This window comes from Chiloscyllium plagiosum, chromosome 7, assembly GCF_004010195.1.
Source record: "Chiloscyllium plagiosum isolate BGI_BamShark_2017 chromosome 7, ASM401019v2, whole genome shotgun sequence".
NCBI lineage: Eukaryota > Metazoa > Chordata > Chondrichthyes > Orectolobiformes > Hemiscylliidae > Chiloscyllium > Chiloscyllium plagiosum.
The window spans coordinates 90,377,065-90,403,192 of NC_057716.1; the positions used below are offsets into that span (position 1 = coordinate 90,377,065).

Sequence of the window (26,128 nt, forward strand, 5' to 3'; positions counted from 1 at the left end):
TGTTTTCAGGCTGAACTTCAAGGCTGCAGAGAGTCAGTGCCATTTTATTGCACTGACTTTGAAAGAGTGACGTTCAAGTCGTGCCTTTTATGACTTCAGGATGTCCCAATGAACCATTTCAAATTGTAGTCCCATGGGAAATTCAATAAGCAAACTAATGGTCAGCAAACTCCCACAAACCTCAATGTGGTAATGACCAGCTACTTGGTTCGGCTTGGGTGCCGCTTGAGAAATATCTACTGGGGAGAACCTCCTGTACTTATGTTCAATCAAGGGGCAGGCTAAGCCTGTCCATGTGCTAGATAGCAAACCTTGAATATCTGCCACTCATCTGCTGATGACATTGAGCAGGTGGGAATGGGAGTTGTGAGGTGGATACAAAGAGGCTTCAAGGTGATTTGGACAGGCTGAGTGAGTGGGCAAGAGCACAGCAGATGGAATGTAATGTGGAAAATGAGAAGTTATCTATTTCGGTAGGAAAACAGAAATGCAGAATACTTCTTAAGTGGTGAGAGGTCCAAGTGTTGATAATGCAAAGGGTCCTGCATGTTCTTGACCATTCGTTTCTGAAAGCTAGCATGTACATATCACAAGTAATTAGGAAGGCAAGTTGCAAAAACACAAGGGGACTTCAGTACAGCATTGAAGAACTGGTCAGAGCATTGAGTACAGGCATTGGGAGGTCATGTTGCAGCTGTACAGAACATTGGTTAGGCCACTTTTGGAATATTGTGTGCAATTCTGTTCCCCGCCCTCCTCTATCGGAAGGAAGTTGTGAAACTTGAAAGTGTTCAGAAATTATTTACAAGGATGTTGCCAGGGTTGGAGGATTTCAGCTATAGGGAGAGGCTGAACAGGCCTAGGACTGTTTTCCTGCAGTGTCGGAGGCTGAGGAGTGACCTTATAGAGATTTATTAAATCATGAGGGGCATCGATTGGGCAAATAGACAAGGTCTTTTCCCTGGAGTAGGGGAGTCCAGAACGAGTTGGTATAGGTTTAGGGTGAAAAGAGAAATAATTAAAAGGGACCAAAGAGGCAACTTTTTATGCAGAGGATGGTGCAAGTATAGAATGAGCTGCCAGAGGAAGCGGTGGAGGCTAGTACAATTACAGCATTTAAAAGGCAGCTAGATGGGTATATGAATAGGAAGAGTTTAGAGAGATATGGGCTGGGTGCTGGCAAATGGGACTAGATTAGGTTAGGATATCTGGTCAGCATGGATGAGTTGGACAGAAGGGTCTGTTTCCATGCTATACATCTCTATGACTTTAAGTCTTGCTATAATTGTACAGAGCTTTGGAAACTGCACCCAGAGTACTCTCTAAAATTTTAGTCTCCTTACCTAAGGAAGAACATATTTGCTGTAGATAGTGCAGCTGAAGTTCAAAAGCCTGATCTCTGGCATGGGGGATTGTCCTATGCAGATTCATTGAGAATGGGCCTTATATTTTCATGGTTTTAGGTGACCTCATTGAAACTTGCAAAATGCTTAAATGACCAGACAAGGTAAATGCAGAAAGACTGTTTCTCTTGACAGGAGGTGTGCAAATAGAGGGGGTGGAGTCTCAGAATAAGAGCAGATGACTCAGGATTGAGATAAAGAGAAATGTTTTTACTCAGAGGGTGGTGAGCTTTTGAAATTCTCTACTCCAGAAGGCTGTGGATCATTGAGTATGTTCATGACTAAGGTTGATGGATTTATACCGATTAAAGAATGTAGCTATGTCTCTGCAGTGATTATAATGAGACCAGTCATGTAGAACCACATAGTATGAGTTCCTTGATTGGGGCTGTTAATCTGGTCCAATCCAGGAACCCTAGCTGACAGATAAGAACAGCAATGTCAGATGTTCTGGTCACTCCAAGAGTTGGCTGTGAGGGAGCTAGATCAGTGTCAAGGACTCTTCACGTGTAAATAAAAGGTGACTTGAAGATGGGAAATCAACCTCTGTGGAGTTATTTCAGTATCAGGCATGTCTCAGTGCACAGCACTGTCACCTCTGAGCAGCAAATTATGGTTTCAAGACTCATTCCAGAGACCTGAACACAGATCTCCAAAGAAGAGCTGATGAAGTGATGAGGAACATAGAAACATAGACTACAGGAGCAGGAGTGCCTGGCCAGCAGTCGCACAAATGAAAGAAGAGAAAGCAAGAACTATGGGGATAGCGGAAAAGCAACAGTGAAATGGGAGCTCAGTCATGGTCTAGTTGAATAGCAGTGTCGATTCAAAAGACTGAATAGTCCACTAGTTAGGGAGTTAAATCGTTACCTTTACTTTTATCCTCATTATTTACCTTAAGAATCTGTAATTACTTGTGAATACACCAGAGGGAGCCCAATTATGGAGGTAATTTTGTTTTCATTGTGTAAACTCCTGGCTTGACGTTGTTGTATCAATTGGTGAGAAACCAATCGAAGCTCAGATTCATTAACCCTTCAAGAGAAATCATTTATTTTCAATGTTATTCAGACATAAGATCTACAGCAATTAGTAAGGCAAGTGAGTGCCCTCGTTGCATCTGTCTATGCCACCTTGTTATTGTTGGGTAGCAAGGTTTTCAGCTTTGCAAAGACATAATTGTTGTAGACTGGATTGGCTGCTTTGCCCAATTTTAGATTAGATTAGATTAGATTACAGTGTGGAAACAGGCCCTTCGGCCCAACAAGTCCACACCGACCCGCCGAAGCGAAACCCACCCATACCCCTACATTTACCCCTTACCTAACACTACGGGCAATTTAGTATGGCCAATTCACCTGACCCTGCACATCTTTGGATGGTGGGAGGAAACCGGAGCACCCGGAGGAAACCCACGCAGACACGGGGAGAACGTGCAAACTCCACACAGTCAGTCGCCTGAGGCGGAATTGAACCCGGAATTTAGTTCAGATGATTTCCAATCAACCTGTTCAGTGATATTATTACATACTTCTGGAGCAGGTGGGACTTGAACCCAGGCCTCCTGGCCCAGAGATTGGGACACAACCTCTTCCTCACCAATCTACCTATTACAGATGCATCTGTCCATGTTAAGATCAGTAGGAGGACCTCTGCAGAGGCCTTGTGGAAACTAGTTCCTGAGTTTTCACCATCATGTTGTATTTCTAAAATAAATATTTATTCTTCTGATTGGGGCATCACTGAACAAGCCAGAATTTATTGGCCATCCCTATTGCTCAAATGGCAAAATCAGAAGTCACACAATGCCAGGTTATAGTCCAACGAGTTTATTGGAAATCACAACCTTTCAGAGTGCTGCTCCTTTGTCAGGTGCAAATAAGCATCAACTACATTGCTGTGGGTCTGGACTCACATGTAGGCCAGACTAGCTGATGACGGCAGATTTCCTTCCCTGAAGGACATTAGTGAACCAGATGACATTTTTCCCTGACAATCAACAATGGCTTCATGGCCATCAGTAAATTCCTCATTCCAGATCTTTGTTGAATTCAAACTCTACCACCTGCCCTGGAAAGATTCAAACCTAGGTCCTCAGAACATTACCTGGGTCTCTCTGGAATAACTGACTGGCAATTATAACACTGAACTGTTGCCTCAGGTAAAGATTTTTAAATTCAACCTGTGTCTGGTATGCGAGGATTCACTAGGAGAAAGTGAGGACTGCAGATGCTGGGGATCAGAGCTTAAAAATGTGTTGCTGGAAAAGCGCAGCAGGTCAGGCAGCATCAAAGGAGAAGGAGAATCGATGTTTCAGGCATAAACCCTTCTTCAAGAATTCTTCAGGATTCCTGAAGAAGGGCTTATGCCCGAAACATCGATTCTCCTTCTCCTTTGATGCTGCCTGACCTGCTGCGCTTTTCCAGCAACATATTTTTATGCTAGGATTCACCTCAATGACAGGTGGGATTTGAACCTAGCACAGGGGTAATGACAGTACAACTGTGCTACAATACCTCCCTCCAATTAAGCTCATTGACTCAGAAATGCTATCCCCTCTCCACTCTGCTGCCTTCCATTTGATACTCAAGTGATTTGCACCTTTTCCCATTTCTTCACATCTGGTTAACTTTTCCATGTAGGAGATCTGATTTTGACCTGGACAATGGTTTCACATCAAGAATTTGCCACAATTAATGTGGTGACAGGGTGTTCATTTCTCACCTCTCACTGGAAAGTCATCGCTTGTATGGCTGCTGGGGTTTGGCTATATGTATGTTAAGACTTTGGTCCTCATGTCGCTTGTCTGGGGCAAGCGAGGTGTTTTGACAGCATACACATAATGTGACCATCATGAGTTGAGTAGTTATGGTGATTCAGGGTGGGTTATCATTGAAGTGTATTAAGTTACAGCACAGATGGAAACTCTTTAACTGATCAGGCCTGTGAAACAACAGTTGTGCTCAGATCATATCCCGTTGCTTGAAACTCATTAGGAGAGACAAGTAAACCAGCTTTTCTCCTTTCTAGTATTATTGTATTCACTCACTTTGCTAGTAGGAAGATGATGGAGGGAATGAAACAAATCATTTCCAAAATGTTTGTAATTGGTTAAATAAAAGCAAAATTCTGCATAGCAAAAAAAAATTCCTCCAGTGCAGACATAGATCATTTGGTCTAGTGAGTCCGCACTGACCCTCCAAAGCGCATCCCACCCAGTCTCAGCCCTAAAAACCCGATATTTCCAATGACTAATCCACTTGCCTGCATACCCCTAGTCATTATGGACAATTTAGCATAGCCAGTCCACCTAACCTGTATATCTTTGGACAGTAGGTGGAAACCAGAGCATCCTGGGGAAACCCACATACGCATGAAGAGAATGTGCAAACTCCACAAAGACAGTCACCCGACTGAATCCAGGTCCCTGGTGCTGTGAGGCAGCACCCCTAACCACAATGCCATCCCTAAAATCTGAAATAAAACAGAGAAGTGTTGGAGAAATACAGAAAGGGATAGAAAAAAAGAGTAAAATCTTACCAGGCTATGAGTCACAAGGGCTATGGTAAACTAAAAGGAACAGAGTTAATGTTTTAAGTCAAATATGGCTCTTCTCAGAACAAGAGGCATCTCAAATTCAAAACTTCTGCTCTGTTTCTTTCTCCACAGATGCTGCCAGACCTGCTGAATCTCTGACACTTTCTGCTTTTTCTTGATATTTCATCAGTTTACTTTTTCCTAAGGTCCTGCTCTCCTCTGCAAGTGTCACACACTTACTTGCCAACATGGCTTCACTCCTCCTGACCACCTCCATGACTGATGTCTCCAACACCACATCACTCAGCCTGGAACCCACTCTCTGATCTCTGGCAATAATTATGCAGCACAGCTGTTCTTTCAAAGGGACAGGCTGCCTTTAAGAATGAAAGTCTGGCTGAACCACATGCTGCGTGAGCAAGGGATGGTACGGTGGCTCATTGGTTAGCGCTGCTGCCTCATAGCACCAGGGCCTGAGTTCCATTCCAGTGTAAGGCAACTGTCGTGTGGAGTTTGCACATTCTTCCTGTGTCTGTGTTGGTTTCCTCCCACAGTCCAAAGGTGTGCAGTTTAGGTGGATTGACCATGGGAAATGCAGGGTTACAGGAATAATGGATCTGGGTGGGATGCTCTTCAGAGGGTCGATGTGGACTTGATGGGCTGAATGGCCTGTTTCTGTACTGTAGGAATTCCATGCTCATAGCAGAACACTGTCGACCCTCAGCTCAGCATGGAGAGAACCAGTAGCACTACAGAGATGCAGGCTTGACACTTCCGCTAGTGAAAGACTGCTCCAAATTTATATGCACCCCACGTGTAATCGGAACTAGCATGTCCCAAAACTGGGTGAAGCAATGCTAAACCCAAAATCTTCATACTATCAGAGCACATCCATCATTTTATTTCACCATTCTTCACAGAATTGGCATTTCTTTTTCAATAAACAGGGATTAGAAGCTGTCAAACAAAGAGGTGTCACAGGGGCACAAGAGTTTTAGGCATCTATTTCTCGGATTGACAGGATATTAGTGATCACTCTACTATGTTTTCCTACAACATCTGCACCTTGTTTATTTTTATGTCTGCTTTTATCTCTCACCAACTTGAAGAAAAAAGGACTGTAGCATTTTATAAGCTTACTTCAACAAAAAATATGCAGTATGGGAGAGTGGCAAGACTGAATCTACACTGCCAAATGTCCACTCTTCCAAAAGGTACTCTGCTGATGTACCAATTGCAACATAAATAAAACTGACAGCAAATAACACAAGCACAGACTACAGGAAAGAGCCAAATGGGGCCTAAATGTGGTCATGTTACTTAGATAAACACATGAACTCCTACATCAATGTTTCAGAATCTAGCAAATCCCATTTACTTGAAAAAATAACATTTTTATGCCATCTGTAAAGTCTTTTCAAAAGAGCTGGAGTCACAACAATTTTGCACAGCGTTTGATATGTACTGCAACTTCCAGGGAAGATATGAACCAGATGCGTGGTGCTGTTAGTTTTAAGAAACTCCCTTCTCATTAATCTGGGAATTTGTTACATAAAATGGATACAGCAAAACCTTTCTTATCCCACTGCCAGACAACTAGAAATGTATCATATCCTTGCCCACCATCCCCCAATCCCAACATCACCCACCATCACCTCCACTCCTGTCCAGAAATTGAACTTGAAATGATGCTTGAAATAATGGGTGTGACTTATTTTACTTGGGTTAATCACAGAATTATTATTGCTCAGAAGGATGCTTTTCAACCCATCATGACATCACCAGCTCTTCAAATGAATATCATTACCCTTGTGCCAATCTCCTGCTTTCTCTCATCCCCTTGCACACTATTTCCATTCAAGTAACATGCCAACACCACCATCTGAAACAGCAGAGACAGGATTTTCAGTGGAATGCCTGGCACATTTTATCTGTTATCCCACAGCGTATTCTCACTGACTCATGTGAGTACATGGCTCCAGGAGAATTTGTTTCTAAATCCATTGTCCAATGATAAATCACCCTGTAGAGGCTGGCAATGACATTGGGCAATTTGTCCATCATGCCCCAGACGGCTCTCCCTCTGGTACAAAGAACAAAGAACATTACAGCACAGGCTTAAAGGGCTGAAGGGCCTGGTCCTTCAGCCCTTTAAGCCTGCGCCGATCCAGATCCTCTATCTAAACCTGCCACATAATTTCTAAGGAGCTAGATCCCTCTGCTCCCTGCCCATTCATGTATCTGTCTAGATACATCTTAAAAGACACTATCATGCCCGCCTCTACCACCTCCGCTGACAACGCATTCCAGGAACGCTCTGCCTGAAGAACTTTCCACACATATCTCCCCTAAACTTTTCCCCTCTCACTTTCAACTCATGATCCCTGGTAATTGAGTCTCCCACTCTGGGAAAAAGCTTCTTGCTATCCACCCTGTCTATATTTCTCATGATTTTGTAGACCTCAATCAGGTCCCCCCTCAACCTTCGTCTTTCTAATGAAAATAATCCTAATCTACTCAGTCTCTCTTCGTAGCTAGCACCCTCCATACCAGGCAACATCCTAGTGAACCTCCTCTGCACCTTCTCCAAAGCATCCACATTCTTTTGGTAATGTGGCGACCAGAACTGTACGCAGTATTCCAAATGTGACTGAACCAAAGTCTCATACAACTGTAACATGACCTGCCAACTCTTGTACTGAATACCCCATCCGATGAAGGAAAGCATGCCATTTGCCTTCTTGACCACTCTATTGACCTGTGTTGCCACCTTCAGGGTGCAATGGAACTGAACACCCAGAGCTCTCTGTATATCAATTTTCCACAGGACTTTTCCATTTACTGTATAGCTCGTTCTTGAACTGGATCTTCCAAAGTCCGTGTATATAATGTCTAGAGCCCTCTCATAGAACATAGAACTGCACCCTGAAGCTACAATCTGGGTTCCCATGCCCCTGCCGAGTTAGTTGACTCTCCTGGTCAATCAACTTTGTTGCTTCCTCAATGAATTCTATTAAGTTGATAAGATATGACCTTCCCTGCACAAAGCCATGTTGCTTATCATTGATAAGCCCATTTTCTTCCAAATGGGAATAGATTCTATCCCTCAGTATCTTCTTCAGCAGCTTCCCTACCACTGACATCAGGCTCACCAGTCTATAATTACCTGTATTATCCCTGCAATCCTTCTTAAAAAGGGGAAAACATTCGAGGTCTCCAGTCCTCCAGGACCTCACCTGTGTTCAAGAATGCTGCAAAGATATCTGTTAAAGCCACAGCTATTTCCTCTCTCGCTTCCCTCAGTAAACTGGGATAGATCCCATCTGGACGTGGGGACTTGTCCACCTTAATGCCTTTTAAAATACCCAACACTTTCTCCCTCCTTATGTCTAGTCACCTAGACCTTATGTATGCTTCCTTTTTCGTCTTAGCTAGTCTCACAATTTCACCTGTCATCTATGGTTCCCCAATATTGATACTTCTATCCCTCATTTTCACAGGAATATGTCTCTCCTGCACTTTTATCAACTTCTCTTTAAAAGCATCCCACATATCAAATGTGGATCTACCTTCAAACAGCTGCTCCCAATCTCCATTCCCCAGCTCCTGCCAAATTTTGGTATAGTTGGCCACCCCACAATTTAGCACCCTTCCTTTAGGACCACTCTCATCGTTGTCCATGAATATTTTAAAACTTACGGAATTGCGATCACTATTTCCAAGTACTGAAACTTCAAACACGTGGCCGGGCTCAATCCCCAACACCAGGTCCAGTTTGGCTCCTTCCCAAGCTGGACTGTTTACATACTGCTCAGGAAAACCCTCTGGATGCTCCTTACAAATTCTGCTCCATCTAGACCTCTAACACTAAGTGAATCCCAGTCAATGTTGTGAAAATTAAAATCTCCTATCACCACCACCCTGTTGTTCCTACATCTTTCCATAATCTGTTTACATATTTGTACCTCTATCTCATGCTCACTGTTGGGAGGCCTGTAGTACAGCTCCAACATTGTTACTGCACCCTTCCTATTTCTGAACTCTGCCCATTTTGCCTCACTGCTAGAGTCCTCCATTAGCACAGCTGTGATATCCTCTCTGACCAGTAATGCAACTCCTCCACCCCTTTTATCTCCCTCTCTATCCCGCCTGAAGCATCGTTATTTAGTTGCCAATCATGCCCTTCCCTCAGCCAAGTCTCAGTAATAGCAATAAGATCATACTCCCAGCTACTAATTCAAGCTCTCAGTTCACCTGTCTTACCTACTACACTTCTTGCATTAAAACAAATGGTAGATGGCACTATGCCAAGTCCTAGTGTGTGGTTCAAGGACAATCTTCCTTTCTCAAACCCATGGCACTGAGATTCATTATACCACAATTGTTGGCCTGGATGGGATCAGTTAACCTTATCGTGTCAGCTTGCAACCAAGTCTCAAGCTTGCATGGCTCACTAGATCACCAGGCATTCATTATCCAATCATGTTGGAATGGAGGTTAGTTTGAGGTATCTCACAGCTTTCATGGGATGTGGGCATCACCGACTGGCCAGCTATTATTGCCCATCCTTAATTGCTCCTGGGAAGGTAATGGTGAGCTGCCTTCTTGTGTGCCTCAATCCTTCAGCAGTAGGGACACCTGGAATGTTGTTAGGGAGGGAGGCTCAGGATTTCGACCTAGAGATAGTGAAGGAACAGTGATATGTTTTCAAGTCAGGATGGTTAGAGGCTTGGAGGGGAACTTGTGGCATCCCCATGTAACTTGCTGCCCTTGTCCTTCTAGATGGCAGAGGTTGAGTGTTTGGAAGGTGTTGCCAAAGGAACCTTGATCAGCTACTGAATAACCGTAGCAGCCTACACGCACATAAATGTCAACACGCACATAGGAGGCTAGCTTTTACCCTAAAAGCTCGTGAGGTATTGAAGGCTTCTGAGAATCGCTTTACTGAGCATTCAACTCATCCCAATTACAGTCAAACTCAATTCAACCCTGGCAGCATATGTGTTGAAAGGATTCAAAGCTGGCAATAACCCCTAGCTCCATCAATCTGTCCTGAAATTGTCAGGACAAAAGATGGTCTGCACACGTTTTCTCCTTCCAAACCCATCATCAACTCAATCTATAATAACAATCTGCACTTTTTTTTTGTTTGCCAGACTGTTTGAGGTCAGTATGTTTGAGGCATGTGCCGACTGGCGGGAGTTGCCTGGGCAAACTCACCACTTTTATGTTACAATGAAGTATCAGAATCTCCAAGTTATCAACTGTCATGCCACAAGTGCAGAAAATTGCTCCTGCCTAAATATAAAACACTCCACAAGATGGGGCAAAGATGTTCAAGTAAGTTGGACATCTTTCACCAGGGCTGCCCATACAGAGTCCGAGGTGCTATGGAGACACAGCATCGCCAATGATGAAGTACTGATCAGTGGCATCTGTGAGATCTTGTAACTAAGGGATGACTGAGAGTTCCTGACTGTACATCCTGTCAGAGTGGCAGGAGAATGAACACACAGCAAAAGATACAGAAGGCTGGACAGTAATAACCTGAGCCGGCAAAATACATTTATGAAAGACCTTCAAAAGTGGGATACTGCCTGAGTGAAAGGAAATATGATGGGCCAGGCTCGGTAACAGAGTCTTGCTCCCCATTGTCCTGTTCGCATGGGACTGGAAGAAGCTAAGAGGCTAGTTACTCGATATAAATTTTCAACGACATTGCATTTCCTTCAAACACATACCACAAACAGAGCAGACTTGCATTTAAATAAGCAGCAATGCCTTCTTTATAATGACACAAACAAAATAAGATCAACAACAAGATCCAGTCGGAAAACATAATTATGAACAGAGCCACTTAGCAATGCTTCTAATTAAAGAACAAAATCCTAATGTTGGGTTGGAAAGTTTGCCAAGAAAAAGCAGGAATTCCAATAGATCATATCACATTTACCAAACTGCCTTATTTTGGCATAATTAAACCCAATTAAAGATGTTTCTGTGAATATGATACTTGAACCGCAAGAACGCAGACCTATTCGTGACTGCTCACAAACTCTGAGGATTGGGTTTCAGGGAGCATTTCAATCCTTTCAGTTTTGTAAACGACATCCAGGCAGACAAAGAATGAAACTCGCTTCCAGCTCTATCCATGGGCATTTGTTTTTACTATACTGTATTATGGAAAACATTGTAAAGTTTCAGTGTGGTAGCATTTCGGGAGTAGTGACAATAATTCCATGAGTTTGAAGATACTCATGGATAGGGATGACAGCAGGGTGAAGGTGTTAAATTGGGGGAAGGTGACCTGCAAAATATTAGGCAGGCACTGAACAATGTTGATTGGAGCTGGATGTTTGAGGGTAAATTCACACTGGGGGATATGGTGCACAGTGGTTAGTACTGCTGCCTCACAGTACCAGAGACCCGGGTTCAGTTCCCGCCTCAGGCGACTGTCTGTGTGGAGTTTGCACATTCTCCCCGTGTCTGCGTGGGTTTCCTCCGGGTGCTCCGGTTTCCTCCCACAGGCCAAAAATGTGCAGGTTAGGTGAAGTGGCCATGCTAAATTGCCCGTTGTGTTAGGTGAAGGGGTAAATGTAGGGGAATCAGCCTGGGTGGATCGCGCTTCGGCGGGTCGGTGTGGACTTGTTTGGCCGAAGGGCCTGTTTCCAAACTGTAAATAATCTAATCTAATCTAAACTATTTCAAAAGGCAGTTGATAAGAGTTCAGGAGCAGCACATTTCCTGCAAGAATGAAGGATAGGTATGGCAAGTTATGTGAATCTTGGATGACCAGGGATAACATGACTTTGGTCAAAAAGTAAAAGGACAGATACCTAAGGTCTAGAGGATGGGAACTGATGAGCCTCTGACTTAGAACATATCACTGTTCCCTCATTGTCCCTTGGTCAAAATCCTGAGTCTTTCTCCCTAACAATATTCTAGGTGACCCTTCACTTGAAAGATTGAGGCAGCTCAAGAGAACAAATTGCTGGACATCTTTACATCCTGTTTAGCCACAGGTGAGGCCCAAGAGGGTTACAGATTAGCCAATGTTGTCCCATTGTTTAAGAAGGGTAACAGGGATAATCCTGAAAATTACAGGCCTGTGAGTCTCATGTTAATGGTTGGCAAATTATAGGAAAAGACTCTCAGGGACAAGATCTATACACATTTAGAAGCAAATGGACTGATTAGCGAAAGACAGCCTGGTTTTGTGAGGGGGAGGTCATGCCTCACAAACTGGATCGGGTTTTTGAAGGAGGTGATGAAGATGATTGACGAGGGTAAGGCAGATAATGTTGTGACTAGTGGTGTTCACAGGGAGAGGAATTTTGGACAAATGCATTTCCCAAGCTGGGATCCACACCAGTGTCAATGTGCCCAATTTTTACAGTTTTTAAAAATTTGTGTACGCAACATATACATCAATAGTAAGGCCAGCACTTGTTGCTTAAATGCCCTGAAACCGACTAGCTGTCTTCAGAAGACAGTTAAGAGTCAATCATACTTCTGTGAAGCTGGAGTCATATGTAGGCCAGAACAGGTATGTTTCCTTCTCTAAAGGACATTTGTGAACCAGATGGATAATCAATAGTAGTTACGTGGTTGCCATTAAGTTGGTTTTAATTCCAGATTTTATTAAGTTCAAGTTTCACCATCTACCATGGTGGGATTTGAACTCATATCCCACAACATTAGCCTTGAGCGCTGGATTAGTAGTCCAGTGATATTACTACTCTGTTAAAATCTCATCCTCAACCCACCCCCCTGCCCCCAAAGCCCTGCCACTATTTGCTTCTATTTTAATTACTTCTGTAGATGAAACCCAAGGAATTATTTCTGAAATTCTGCACAGCGTAGTAATCAGTCTCCCTCTGTGATTATTGCCCTCTCAATCTCCTGCTGTTTGCAATTGGAAAATAAACTACCGACATTGGTGATTTATATTACAGAGGAGAAAGAAAACCATGCTATAGTTAAAATTCTAAACCTAAAAAAAAGCAACTTCAATAATGTATTTTAAGCTCTGCTCCTTCATAAATGGGCTGTCAGGCTCGAAGTTCACTGCTGTAGTGATCTGGCAAATTGTATATATCGTTCATGAGCAATACTCGTACTGGAACAACCAATACTTTTGTAGTAAAAGTTAAACACCACATCAGAGACAAGGACTGAATTACAAATATCCAATCAGTCCTGAGCCTGTGATTATAAGAATCACAATGAAGATTTAGTCCACTAAATATTTAGATTATCAAAATTTGATAAAGCTTTGTTTTGTTCCTAATTGTCCTTGACAATAGCGATTTAAAAATGTGAAGTGGGTTTCTCGTTTTCTGTTATCCCTCTGATTGTTTTTCAATTGTTGACTTCTGATTTGACGGTTTTCTTCTTGCTATCATCTTTTGTTTAATGCATCTTCTCACCTTTAGCCAGTCTTCTTGGTACATTAATGTATTGATCACTAGTGATGATTTCTGCATGACTCATTTTTCCCCTACAGGTGTGAATCACCGTCTACATGCACATTAACAAATATATTTTAATACTTTTTCACAAGATGTGGGCCAGCAGTTACTGCCCTTCTCCTATTGCCCTTGAGAAGGTGATGGTGAGCTGCTGCAGTGTACATTCTGTTGGTTCACCCACAATGCTGTTAGGAAGGGGCTTCCAAACATTTGACCCAGTGGCAGTGAAAGGACAGCAATATAGTTCCAAATCAGGATGGTGTGTGATTTAGAGGAGGTGTGAATGGTGATTATCTCATGCATTTGCTGCCCTTGTCTTTCCAGGTGGTACTTTTGGAAGGTACTTTCAAACCAGGATTAACAAACTGCTGCATCCTATCTTGTAGGTGACACACACTGCTGCCACAATATGCTGGTGTTGTCGGGCATGAGTAGTTAAAGGTGTTGGGTCGGCTGCTTTTCCCTTGATGGCTGTGAGTCTCTCAAGTGCTGTTGGAGCTGCATTCATTCAGGCAATGGGGAGTATTCCATTACCCTCCTGACCTGTGCCTTGTAAATAGTAGGCAGGCTTTGGCAAGTCAAGAGGTGAGTTACTCATCATGAATTCGAAGCCTCTGAAAAAGTGATGCTCACTTTTCTAAACTGGAGCAAAAGTTCCATTCTGATGGAAACTACAAAACACACAGCATGCTTGATCTTTCTTATTCAGGTTCTGGCAGGGTAGTTTTTTTTAAAAAATGTCATGCACAATTTAGAACTAGAAGGCATGAGTGACAAGTCAAACTCTGATGGCTTGCATTTTCTTTTTAAAACTAAAACAAGTAAGGACTTTCATTCAAATTCCGCAAGAAGAATTTGCAAGTGGGAGAATATTTTGCAATATTTATTTATCTAACATATTTTGACTGGATCTCGAAAGAAATGATGCTTTACAAAAACTTTTCCCACTGAATTCAAACTTGAAAGTCACCTTATAATCACTATCTGGGACATTCTGTGACATGATGGACGGGTTTACTGGATGTACCATTTTGGGAACTTCGATGAGGAGAAAGTTAATTACACTTATTTTTATTGATAATGGAAACGTCTCATTGGGTCTTTTGGGAATTATAAAGAATATATTGCCATACTGAATCTTTTTAAATCCAACAAGTCACCTAATTGTTCTCGTTGTATGGAAAGTAATGGAATGGCAGAACTGTACATTTTCCTTTGCAAGTCGAGTAATTTGTACTTGGAACCTCATCGTGAAGAAACGATGCTTACTTGAACTCACAGAAGCTCATTTAATTTTATTTTTCTTAACTGGGAATGTCAAAGGAACAGAATTATCCTACTGTAGTTTCTCCTTTGTAATCAGGAAAAGCACCATGTGTAGTTAATTTTGCTATTTAGTGAACCACATCATGCGTTTATAAAGTGCAACGGTAATTTTATTTTCTTTTTTAATGAGGAACATGTAAATATTTCTAAAACACGGAGGTAAAAACAACCAGCCCGTGAATGAAAATCTATCAATCCTTCCAGCTCTCCATTCCCATCAAATGATTCTGGCTTTCATGACTTAAGATACTATTCTTCATTCCGCTTACTTGAAACACTGCATCTACCACAGCAGCTACTGTGCTGTGATTCATGGCTCATCATGTTACTGACTGCAAATGAAAATTTGTACTTTTCCTTGTTTCCTTCTTAGTTTTAACAAATTCAAAAAGCAAGTTCATTTTCCAGTCGAAGACAGACACAATGCCTATTAATTTCACTTGACATGTCAATAGGATCACAAAGTAATTGGCCATACTTATCCAGTATCTTCCAAGACATCATTTAAAAGTCCTCATGGACCCTGCAGATCTGGCCCTTGCTCTGGGTTAAGATACCTTTGACCTCTAACTGTCCTATAATAAATTACATCTAAAATTGAAGAATATCCAATCAAAGGTGTCTACTGACCTGCACCCACAGAAACATGCCATTTTCCAATACAAAGCAGACACTGGCAGCATGCAGATGTTTCACAAGGAACGATGGAGTCACTTTTTAATGTGCATGATTTCATCAGGTATGTGGTCAAACAGAAACTTTAAAAAAATCTTTGATATTACAATGACAAAGGCAGTGATGGACCAAACAAACATAAGCGACGCTCCAGGTCTCAAAAAATAAGTGACTTTTCTGACTCATTTACTATTTTACATGATCTGGTGGAACTATCCCTCCTGTGAAGGGCACTTTCCGTGTAAAACAGAAATGAGTAGCAGATGTGTGGATACGTACAATAGCGTTGGTCCATGTAGCCATTTCGGGGATCCACTGACAAACAGACTGCCCGGTAGGGAGTTTGCGGCTCGGCTAAGTCTGGCAGTGAGCCCAGAGAGTTCTTGGTTTTTGAGGAAGAGCTAGAGTCTTCACTGGAGCTGCACGGCTCTTCAGTTATCTTGCAATAGGACAGCCCTGTCCCGTGTGGCCGCATTGAGATTGCATTCCTGCGCTCTCTTACATAGTCAGGCCAGGGGCTTTCGACTTCTGTGTGAAGGAAGGAGAAATAACAAACACTTTTACCTGTTATTGATAAACCCATATTAAAACTTAAGCAATGTCCTCTTTTCCCCAAGGGGGTCTCGTACTATTCTTACTATCAATCCATCTTTGCTTATTTTTGTAGAAAAATTAATCTCAATACTTTGCCCACACCCTTTTTCCTCCGGATCCTTTTTGATTTCTATTCACCTTCTGGTTTGAAGAATTGATATAGAACATCGCTCTTGTGATACAATGAAAATTTATCAGGTTTGCAACATAGGAATTTTAGCATTGTGGATTCGAAGTATAAAATCTCTCGATGATGCTCAGATTCTAAACCCACATTAACATTTCCACAGAAGGTTATTCTCTTCATCATTAACAGAATCATAGAATTTTACAGTGCTGAAGAGGCCATTCAGCTCAGTTGTATCCATAGTAGCTCCTGAAAAAGCTACAATGAGTCACAGTTGATCCAATTTAAATAATCTCTCGTTACATTGTGAGGCTATAAACTGAGAAATTCCAAGGGATTATCAGCATTTTCCCAAATACAGCTTGTAATTGTTCACCCAGGCACAATCACTGAGCGATTCTTATGAAATAATGAAAAGCAGATTCCAAAGGTTGAAAAGCAGAGTACCTTAGAAAAGGCCCTGTTCAATTGAGACGTGGGACCAGAAAATGTCCAACTGAGATCTGGGATCAGGACTCTGTCAGATGGAAATCTGGGAAGGGTCAGGGAATTGTCAATAAAGATCAGGGAGCTGTACCCTGTCCAATAGAAATCTGGGATCAAACTGTCCAATTAAGATCAGGAATCATCACTGTCAAATCGAGATTTGGGAATCAGGAATCTGTTAAATAAAGATCTGGGATCAGGACAATTCGTTTCTGACCAGAGAGTCTAAAGAAAAAAAATGGAAAGGAAGGAAAACTGAACTGGAAAAACAAAGGTAATTTTCTTCAGAAAGCCAGGAGTCAAACCAGTGTATCAATAAAACTTACACTTCCCCAGCCGCTTGTACACAATCGACAAAAGTTAAAGAAAAGCCAAGACGCAGCACCGAAATAGACCAGCAATAGCAGAAAGACTGTTACATCTCAAACAGGAGTCAAGTTTACCTTGTCAGAGAAAGAAAAATGTCAAAGTTGTCCTGGCGGACACCACTCGGCTCAGAGAACTACCAGTCTAAGTCTTCAAAACAAAACCCAGCGACTTACTGCAGCGCCTGAGAGATGCAGAAATCAGCCTGCCTGTAGCAGTGAGCTAGAACATGAATGCTACAAACGTGTTCTGCCATTGATCTATTCTGTCAGGGTTGTTCTACATTTTTCGTTATTATAAGTTCCCTGTGGGTATTAGAGGTCAAACAGAGACATATCACTATTCAGGACAGAGAAGAGAAATAAAAATTAAACACTACACTGAATCTAAATGCCACCAAAAATAAAGATACAGAGACTGAGGACACTTCAGCATTTTTGCTTCTAAACTTTCAAACACTTTACTGGCCCCAGGCAGTGAAATCTCTCCAATTCTTGCACAAAGGAAGCTGTTAATCTGAAGTCCACTTTTTAACCCCCCCCCCCCACCCCCCACCCAACACAGGCTCAAACAATTATTTAACCTTTTGCAATCAGAAATATCTAGCTTTTGAAACAAACTGGAAGAGAGTAAATCCACTGAAGTGTAGCACACATCTGCAATTTTCTTTAAAATATGACTTTACAGTTTATGAAATGGGTGATGAGAATGAGTTCAGTACTCACTGGGATGATTTTCACCATGAATTTAGACTGGGAAGCAGTGAAGCAATTTTAGTGCACTACTCTGCCCCAAACCTGCACAAAGCCTTGAATGGTCGGACAGCTTTTCAAACGCTTCCCGGAACAATGAGGCCATTTCAATATGAAGCTTTCTTTTCCTCCTCCTCCGAGTGATTAACATTCAGCCCCATGCCCTCAGTTTAAAAAAAAAGGCGAGTTATTCTCCAGTTAAAGGTTTCGGAGGAGCAGAGGGTCAGGTAGCTAATCATTAAATCAAACTCCTTGTCAGCTCCTCACAATTACTCCCGCTGAAAGAAAAGGCTTTATTGCTTCAGTTTATGCAGAATAAATAACTTTACAAAAAAAAACATTTTCTTTTGGGAAAAAACACGGGGGAGGGGTCAACAATGGCATCAATTACAAGGGATACTTTTTTTTGACAAACGCCACTAGTCCTCTCTGTGGTGGCACGTTTTGCAACGAAAGCTTGGTTTTCTGAACTTTCTTTCATTCCTCTCTCTCCTGCCAGCAAATCTGTAACACTCAGGCAACACGCAACTTGCTCCCTCAGCCAGCTCTTACTGTCGTTTCCAACCCACCTCGCTTTTACTGCTCTTCGCGTTTACACGCACAATACCCAAATTCTCAATAGGAGAACTCAAGCGTGAAGAAAAATCACTTGTTCTCTTCCCATCTCCAATGGAAAGAACGCTTAGGAATTCCTAAAATCTTCCCTCCAAAAAAAAGGAAACAAAAACTCTCGTACAAACTGTGGTCTGGGAGCTCAATTTGAACTGGTCAAGACGTTAAGCAAGAAAAACCCTCTTGCTTCTCCAAAAAGAGGACGTCACTTTCCCCCATCCCTCCCCACTTCATTTCTAAACCAGAGGATTGTACTGCCACCGGAGTGTTTGCTATTCTCTGCCAAGATATAATCAAAATGAGAAACAGCCACAAAGCAAGTCTGTGTGAATCTAAATAAACAAAAGGACTCATGTAGCTCCCTCCCTGCACGCTCTAGTATTGTGTTCAGGACAGGGGAAGGGAGGGGGTAAGCAGTTTGAGTTTTCAAGCAAGCCCTGCTCTTTTTTTTCTTGGGGCTAACTACATCATGCACAGCCGTCATTGAGATGTAAGCTAATATTGTTAAAAGATCTAAACTGTGAATGCATGTACAAAGCCCATCAGCAAACTGCAATATTGATCTTTCCACAGTCTGAGAGAATGCCTTAGTGGACTCAACGAGTTTGGACAAATACTTGTATTGCTGTTGCTTCTCTTTTAAGAGTTTGTTGAGATGGCACTTCAGTGCTTCCCTGGAAGGGCACCTCGAGACCCTTGCAATCCATCAAAGAATGCAAATTGGTGGCCAGACAAAAAACAGGCAGCCAGCAGCGTGTTAAATAACAGTGCAGCCACAGAGAAAAGTGCTTCCTCGAGAATGATTGCTATGCACACAGATAGAATAAATCCCTGGTCACCATTCATGGCGATGACAAACCAAAGTGATAACTGAGAGTAGAACAAGTATGAAGTGTTGCTAACTTGACAAAAAAACCTCAGAACTTGAAATGTTTGCGACACAAAAATAAGCTATTAGGATTCTTCCCAGCATAAATATATAATCAAAGGTAATAACTATATTTCAGAAAATTCTTCCACTTTTGACTAGACAGGGGATTGATTTTAGTTGAGTTATTTAATGCAACATTTTGAAATTTTTTTTTAACTGTGCAAGGGACTCGCTTTGCATCAATGAACTAGAAGGGGAGGTGAAATGAAATCTGTCTATTTTCAGTGGCATTCCTAACCCATCAAACATATTTTCCTCTCTCTCATCCTTCCCAAAAGATTTAAGGAATACTTGCTATTTAAGAACTATTAAGTAGCTTAAAATCAACACACAGTCTCTCAATTTACTGATCAGGAAGATTATAAAAACATGATCACTCTGACCTGAACTGTTGCTAGTTTCATCCTTTATTTATTCATAAAATTATAAAATAATAGTTGGCACATGAATAAAATAATGGAAAATGGAGAAGTAATTGCCAACATAATGATAAGGACGTATGTCCCTGACTCACATAACAAACCTGCTACTGAAGTTCAACAGTGAGCGGCTTTTTTATGTATCTAATGGGATACCTCACTGCTGCTAGTTTGTATTTCAACATGCCACTCTATAAATCAACTTCAAATGGCTTTAGTAACATACAGACAGACCCATTTCTCATTTGTTTCATTAACCCTTCAGGTGCCTGAATTCCAAATGTTACTTAATTTCAAGGTAATCTTGGTCCAATTTCGGCAGGAAGTTTATCCTGATATGGTAAAGACCAGAAAAGCCAAATATTTCCCTTTTCAGTTAGCCCCTGGAAGAAGTGGAATTAAAGTTCTATTCAAAATGCACTTCCATAAAGCTCGACAGTTCTACAATGACTCTACATGCCAAAAGGTTAACCTCTCCACAGTGTTTACCCAGCACTTGCTGTTTATAATCTTTTTCCTCTATGTATTCAGGTCAGTATCTTTACATTTTTACTACAACATTTGCCAACATACAGATTCCTGAATTATTGCTTACAGTTCCATTTAGTTATATAAATATTGCTTTCTTCATTAGTCATACCAGCTGCTGGATTTTCTGTTTCCACAACGTGAAAAACATTTCTGCAGATGTGAATGAATCAGATGAAATAAGAAAAAAAGATTAAATGAGAAAAAGAGAGAGATTACATTTATATCGCCTCATTCATAAACTCAGAATGTCCTAAAGCACTTTACTGCTAAAGAAACACTTCGTTTAAAGTGCAGTTACCATTGGTGCTTGGAAGTTTTCACAAATGCCAGATAATGTACTACTGTGATGTTAGTTGAGGGATAAATATCAGAGAGTATATTGCAAGTTAAAATGAAAAACTAAATCAATTTATTAAAAAATGTGAATGAATTGATTGGAAAATGCGATTGTTTTTGCTTAATACTCCCACCTGGATTGACTCTTCCCAGACAGAAGCAGATCACTGAAAACTACACTATTGTACAACAGCAATAGCAGTAAACTCACCCATCCAATGCATCCTAGTATAACATGTCACAAGAAAAATGTGGACTGAGACATAATCACTGCAGTTTGGTTTGTACCAATTACTGCACAATAACAATTTGTTGCAACATTAGCCAACACATCAGCGGTGTGGAGATTTTATCAACATTTTATTCACACAATTCTGAGAAAATTATTCACTGCTAATTTGTAAATGTTATTACAGCATGTGGAAGACAATCAACTCATTTAAGAAAGTTCCATGTTTGTGCTGATGTTATTACACTTTTACATGCACTTCGTAACTTGCAGATCAAAATAAATAATGTTTTCTGATCTCTCTTCCACTTTACAGGGGTGGTATCGGGGGGACTGGAGAAGAGGAGAACAGAGTGATATTTTGCACTTGTTCAACTGCCTTTGTTCTGTCTCATTACATTGAAAAGTAGGTTTGCAGCCTTTTCGTGGGATTGAGTCTGGCTAATCCCCCACCACCTTCCACCTGCCTCCTCACTCCTGCTACAACTCCAAAGATTGTACAGTGTATTAAAGACCAGCTTTGAAATGGCATCATTTGCGAACTGACTCAGATGGTACAACAATCAGAGAAGAGACAGTAAATTTTAGGTTGCACGATAGGAGTGGATGAAAGCAATTGGACTTTTCACTACATTACACAGTATCAGCACTTCTAACACTCGATAATTCCCTGAATGAATGGGGGGTACATTGATTGACTCTGATTTACAACTCTTTTACTATAGTACAAGTGAAAATGGGGTTTTCCCTGTAGTTTAATCGATACACTAACATTGGGATATGCTTTATGGGACTGTAAATGAACAGGGGGACAAATTAGGGGGCAAAGGAAATTAGGAAAAATTGGCAGGAAAGAATGATTAGACAATGAAGTAAAGAGGCAAAATGAAGAATTTGCAGCCGTGAAAGAGAGGAAGGAGACATTAATTTGAAGAGTAAAAGAAAATGATAGTCAAAATTGATGTATAAGTATGCAATTTTTAAATTACTTTCCAAATGCCACAGAGGCAGATGAATTACATGCAAAAGTCAAAAAAGGAATACAGATTCACATAGCTTGGCAGCGCCATGACGGTTGGATGAAGGTAAGTAATGTGCTTAAAAAACGCACTCTATGACTGCTCATTTTTAAATTATGGGAAGTTTTGACACCTTAAAGAAGAATTGAGGAATTCAGTGAGGAATGTATGGAGTGGAAGATCCCCACTTGTTCACAATTCACAGAATGGCAACTCATCAGTTTGTAAAATAATTTGCACCATTAGCACGATGATACATGGATTTTACAAAACAATGGTTGCATCATACACTCAGGCAAAGAAATTGGTATTGATGGACATAATGGAGCATTTTTGCCATCAAGTCAGTAGTCCAGTTCGGCATGTCCTTTCTTATTTATAACCATACAAATATAAACAAAACTCTTAAACATCATGTAAAATAGAAAGCACACATGCTATGCAGAAATTCTCAAATATTGCTATTTGTTTCTCTCCAGGTTTTCCTCTAAAGACTTCCATTCTCTTGCATGGTGTGGCTTTCCTAGCATGACACATATATAGGCATCATGCCTCAAAATCATTTCTTCCACCAACCAGGTCAAACAAGAGCACTTGCTGACAAGGTCTTGTTCTAAACAATGCTTTATGCTTTAAAATTCGTTGCAGAATAATGTTTGGAATGCTTAGCGCCTCCTGATACAAGGTTTAAATAGCTACTCCTGCAGCAGGTTTCCCTTCAAGCCACACACAAACCTGAGTTGGAATTGTATTGCCATTCATTCGTCACTGTTGGGTCAAAGTTCTCTGTCTTACAGCACTGTAGGTATAACAAACTAACAGTCCTAGGAGGGGCGGCTCACTATCACTTTTTTAAGGGCAATTAGGGATGGGCAATAAATTCTGGCTTAGCCAACAACACCCACATCCCCTGGACAAATAGAAAAAAACACTCCATGTGGTGTCAGACCTCTCAGGGTGGTTTGTATACTGTTCCACTCTGACGTTTAGTCAGGGTTATGAGGGTTATGGCGTTATGAGGAGAGATACTGTGATATTTCTGCTTAGAACAAGAATACAGTGTATTTAATGAAAATGTTTAAAGGTTTGATAGAATAAGAGAGAAACTTTTTCCACTGGCAGGAGTATCAGGGAGTCCCTCTCCCACTGCAACTCCCAGGTACTCTATGCTACTTTCTCCCTACCCCCACCCTCCTCTAGCTTATCTCTCCACGCTTCAGGCTCTCTGCCTTTATTCCTGATGAAGGACTTTTGCCCGAAACGTCGATTTTACTGCTCCTCGGATGCTGCCTGAACTGCTGTGCTCCTCAAGCACCACTAATCCAGAATCTGGTTTCCAGCATCTGCAGTCATTGTTTTTACCTAGGAGTATCAATACCTAGAGAGGATAGATTTAAGGTAATAGGCGGAAGGTCAGTGTGGAATGGTGAAATTGGCAAGTTGATGGGGAAAGAGTGGGCAGTGAGACGAAGTAGATGGCTGTTTCAAAAAGCTAGCAGAAGGCTGATTGGCCTCCCTCGATGCTGCATGTTTCCATGAATCTAGGATACAACTCCAGAATCCTAGAGATGTATAGCTCTGAAACAAACCCTTTAGTCCAACTCTTCCATGCCGATCAGATACCCTAACCTAATCTAGTCCCATTTGCCAGCATTTGGCCCATATCCCTCTAAACTCTTCCTATTTATATTCCCATCCAGATGCTTTTTAAGTGTTGTAATTGTATCAGCCTCCATCACTTCCTCTGGCAGCTCATTCCATACATGCACCACTCCCTGTGTGGAAATATTGCCCCTTGGTTTCCTTTAAAATCTTTCCCCTACCGCCTTAAACCTATGCCCTCTAGTTTTGTACTCCCCTATTCTGGGAAAAACACCTTGGCTATTCAGCCTATCCATGCCCCCCATGATTTTATAAACTTCTACAAGGTCACTCCTCAGCCCCTGATGCTCCAGGGAAAATATCCCCAGCCGCTCCCTTTGGTTAAACCCTGCAACCCTAGCAGCATGACTGCCAATTGTTTCTGCACATCTTTGCTATAGTGCAGAGACTAGAACTGAATACAGTATTCCAAAAGTGGTCTAACCAATGTCCTTTTCAGCCGCAACATGACTTCCCAACTTTCATACTCAACGCACTGACCAATAAAGTGGAGGAGGTGGTGTTGAACTGGGGTGGACAAAGTTAAAAATCACACAACACAAGGTTACAGTCCAACAGGTTTATTTGGAAGCACTAGCCTTAAATTATCTCAAGAATGTGACTTAAAAGAAGTTCTGGGATTTACATATTAATGAACCAAAACCTGCAATCCATTCGAAAAGATGAATGACTTAACAGCAATCTACGTTTGTACAATATATCGTTTCAGTTTCATGACACTGTAATCTTTTGCTATAAATTCTATGTCTTATGATCCTGCTCCGCAGCTACCTGATGAAAGAGCAGTGCTCCGAAAGCTAATACTTCCAAATAAACCTGTTGGACTATAACCAACACACCTGTTGTGTGATTTTTAACTTTGTCCAACCAATAAAGGCAAACGCCTTCTTCGCTACCCTGTCTACCTGTAACCCCACCTTCACGGAACTATGAAACTGCACCTCAAGGTCTCTTTTGTTCAGCAACACTCCCTCGGACCTTACTATTAAGTGTATAAATCCTGCCCTGATTTGCCTTACCAAAATGCAATACCTCACATTTATCCAAGTCATAGCCCAAAAGTTTCTTTGCTTAACTTTCAATATAAATGTTCCCTTGAATTTGTCGCAGTTCCACTGAGAAACAAAAAAAAGGTCTGAATTTCCTTTAAATTCCTGCTGCATCAGTGTAACTTTGACTAAGGTGGATGAAACCCTCACAGCCAGAAATAGTCTTCCACCATATTTCTGGCCAAGTTACACGACTCGACCAGCAGAAATTCCAACGAGACTCAGACTGTAAACTACTGCAACTTGTAGACATAGGGATAGAGAGAAAAAAATTGGGACTGGCCTAGAAAAGACTAAAATGCAGTTGGTTTTAATTATTCCATTTTAAGACAGAATAATCCAATACCTTTCCAGCATAAACTCTTCACTGAGCCCTCAAATCAATGTTAATCTGCCAGAGCATTTTGTTTTTTTAAGTGGGGTTTGATCTTTAAGAGTTATGTTAATATTAACTACAAAATGGAAAGTTCATGCATACAGATGGATTTTCTGTCTCTAGTGGCTTCATGGATACCGCAGTGTAGAGCATTTACGACACAGTTTAAAGATAGCTGCTGGCACTACAAAGGTAAATTAATCACTGAAGCTGGAATCATTCTCATTGTTCAAAAACTCCATATACCATCGGTATTCCCTAAATAACGACATCCCACTGGTAAGGTTGCCCTTCAGGTGGCTGTCTCTTTAATAATTGATGCCAACATCCCATTATGTCAATTCCCTTCCCCATACTCCTACACATCATTGCCTTTCACACTCAATCACTCTGCAGTTCTCTTTTTGATCCCTCTGTTGTGCATATCTGAGAGTTCAGGCAGCCAGGACTCCACCAATGCTACTTTAGGGCAGGCAAAAATCCAATGGTAGCAAAGAACTTTGGGAGATCCAACATTTGTGAGCAGTGTGGTAGTAATATTTAATCATGGAATCATAGAATCCCCTACAGCATGGAAGCAGACCACTCGGCCATTGAGTCCACACCGACTCTCCAAAAAAGCATCCCACACAGACACACCCACCTAACCTATCCTTGTGACTCTGCATCTCCCATGGCTAGTCCACCGCGCCTGCACATCACTGAACACTATGGGTAATTTAACACAGCCTATCCACCTAACCTGCACATCGAACCCATGCAGACACGGGAAAAAGGTGCAGACTCCACACAGACAGTCACCCAAGGCTGGAATTGAAGTCTAGTCCCTGGTGCTGTGAGGCAGCAGTGCGAACCACTGAGCCACCATACTGCCCAGGCAAGATATATTTGTCATTCCTTTTTGCTAACTTTTCAGCCACTCACATGGAGGTAATGCAACATATCCCAACCCATTCTATTCTTTGGGAGCTGTTTGTTCTGTTCAAATGCTGCTTCAGACTGAATTGTCTTCATCAAGTCACTGTTGTTGCAAATTCTTCAATGACAGATTGACAGAGAAGAACAATCCATCTTCCGCAACTACACTGGCCCCACCCCCCATCTTTTCCTCCGCTACATTGATGACTGTATCGGCGCTACCTCGTGCTCCCACGAGGAGGTTGAACAGTTCATCCACTACACTAACACCTTCCACCCCGACCTCAAATTCACCTGGACAGTCTCAGA

At 41.6% G+C, this 26,128-nt stretch overlaps 1 protein-coding gene across 5 annotated transcripts in view; it reads right to left on the bottom strand.

Moving 5' to 3' along the window:
• Nucleotides 1–26,128, bottom strand: part of gli2a (GLI family zinc finger 2a) — a 401,106-nt gene that overhangs the window by 183,281 nt on the left and 191,697 nt on the right. Inside the window, exons 1-2 of one of the 5 annotated variants that reach the window (XM_043694208.1) lie at nucleotides 18,307–18,411; nucleotides 15,692–15,940 (exon numbers count right to left, since the gene is read on the bottom strand). The exons of 1 other annotated variant lie outside the window; for it this stretch is intronic. In XM_043694208.1, coding sequence (XP_043550143.1) covers nucleotides 15,692–15,887 — 196 coding nt within the window. In that variant the 5' untranslated portion in view covers nucleotides 15,888–15,940; nucleotides 18,307–18,411. Of the gene's footprint in view, nucleotides 1–15,691; nucleotides 15,941–17,062; nucleotides 17,153–17,710; nucleotides 18,286–18,306; nucleotides 18,412–26,128 lie in introns of those variants that run through there. 3 more of the 5 variants (XM_043694207.1, XM_043694209.1, XM_043694206.1) reach the window with 3 other exon arrangements.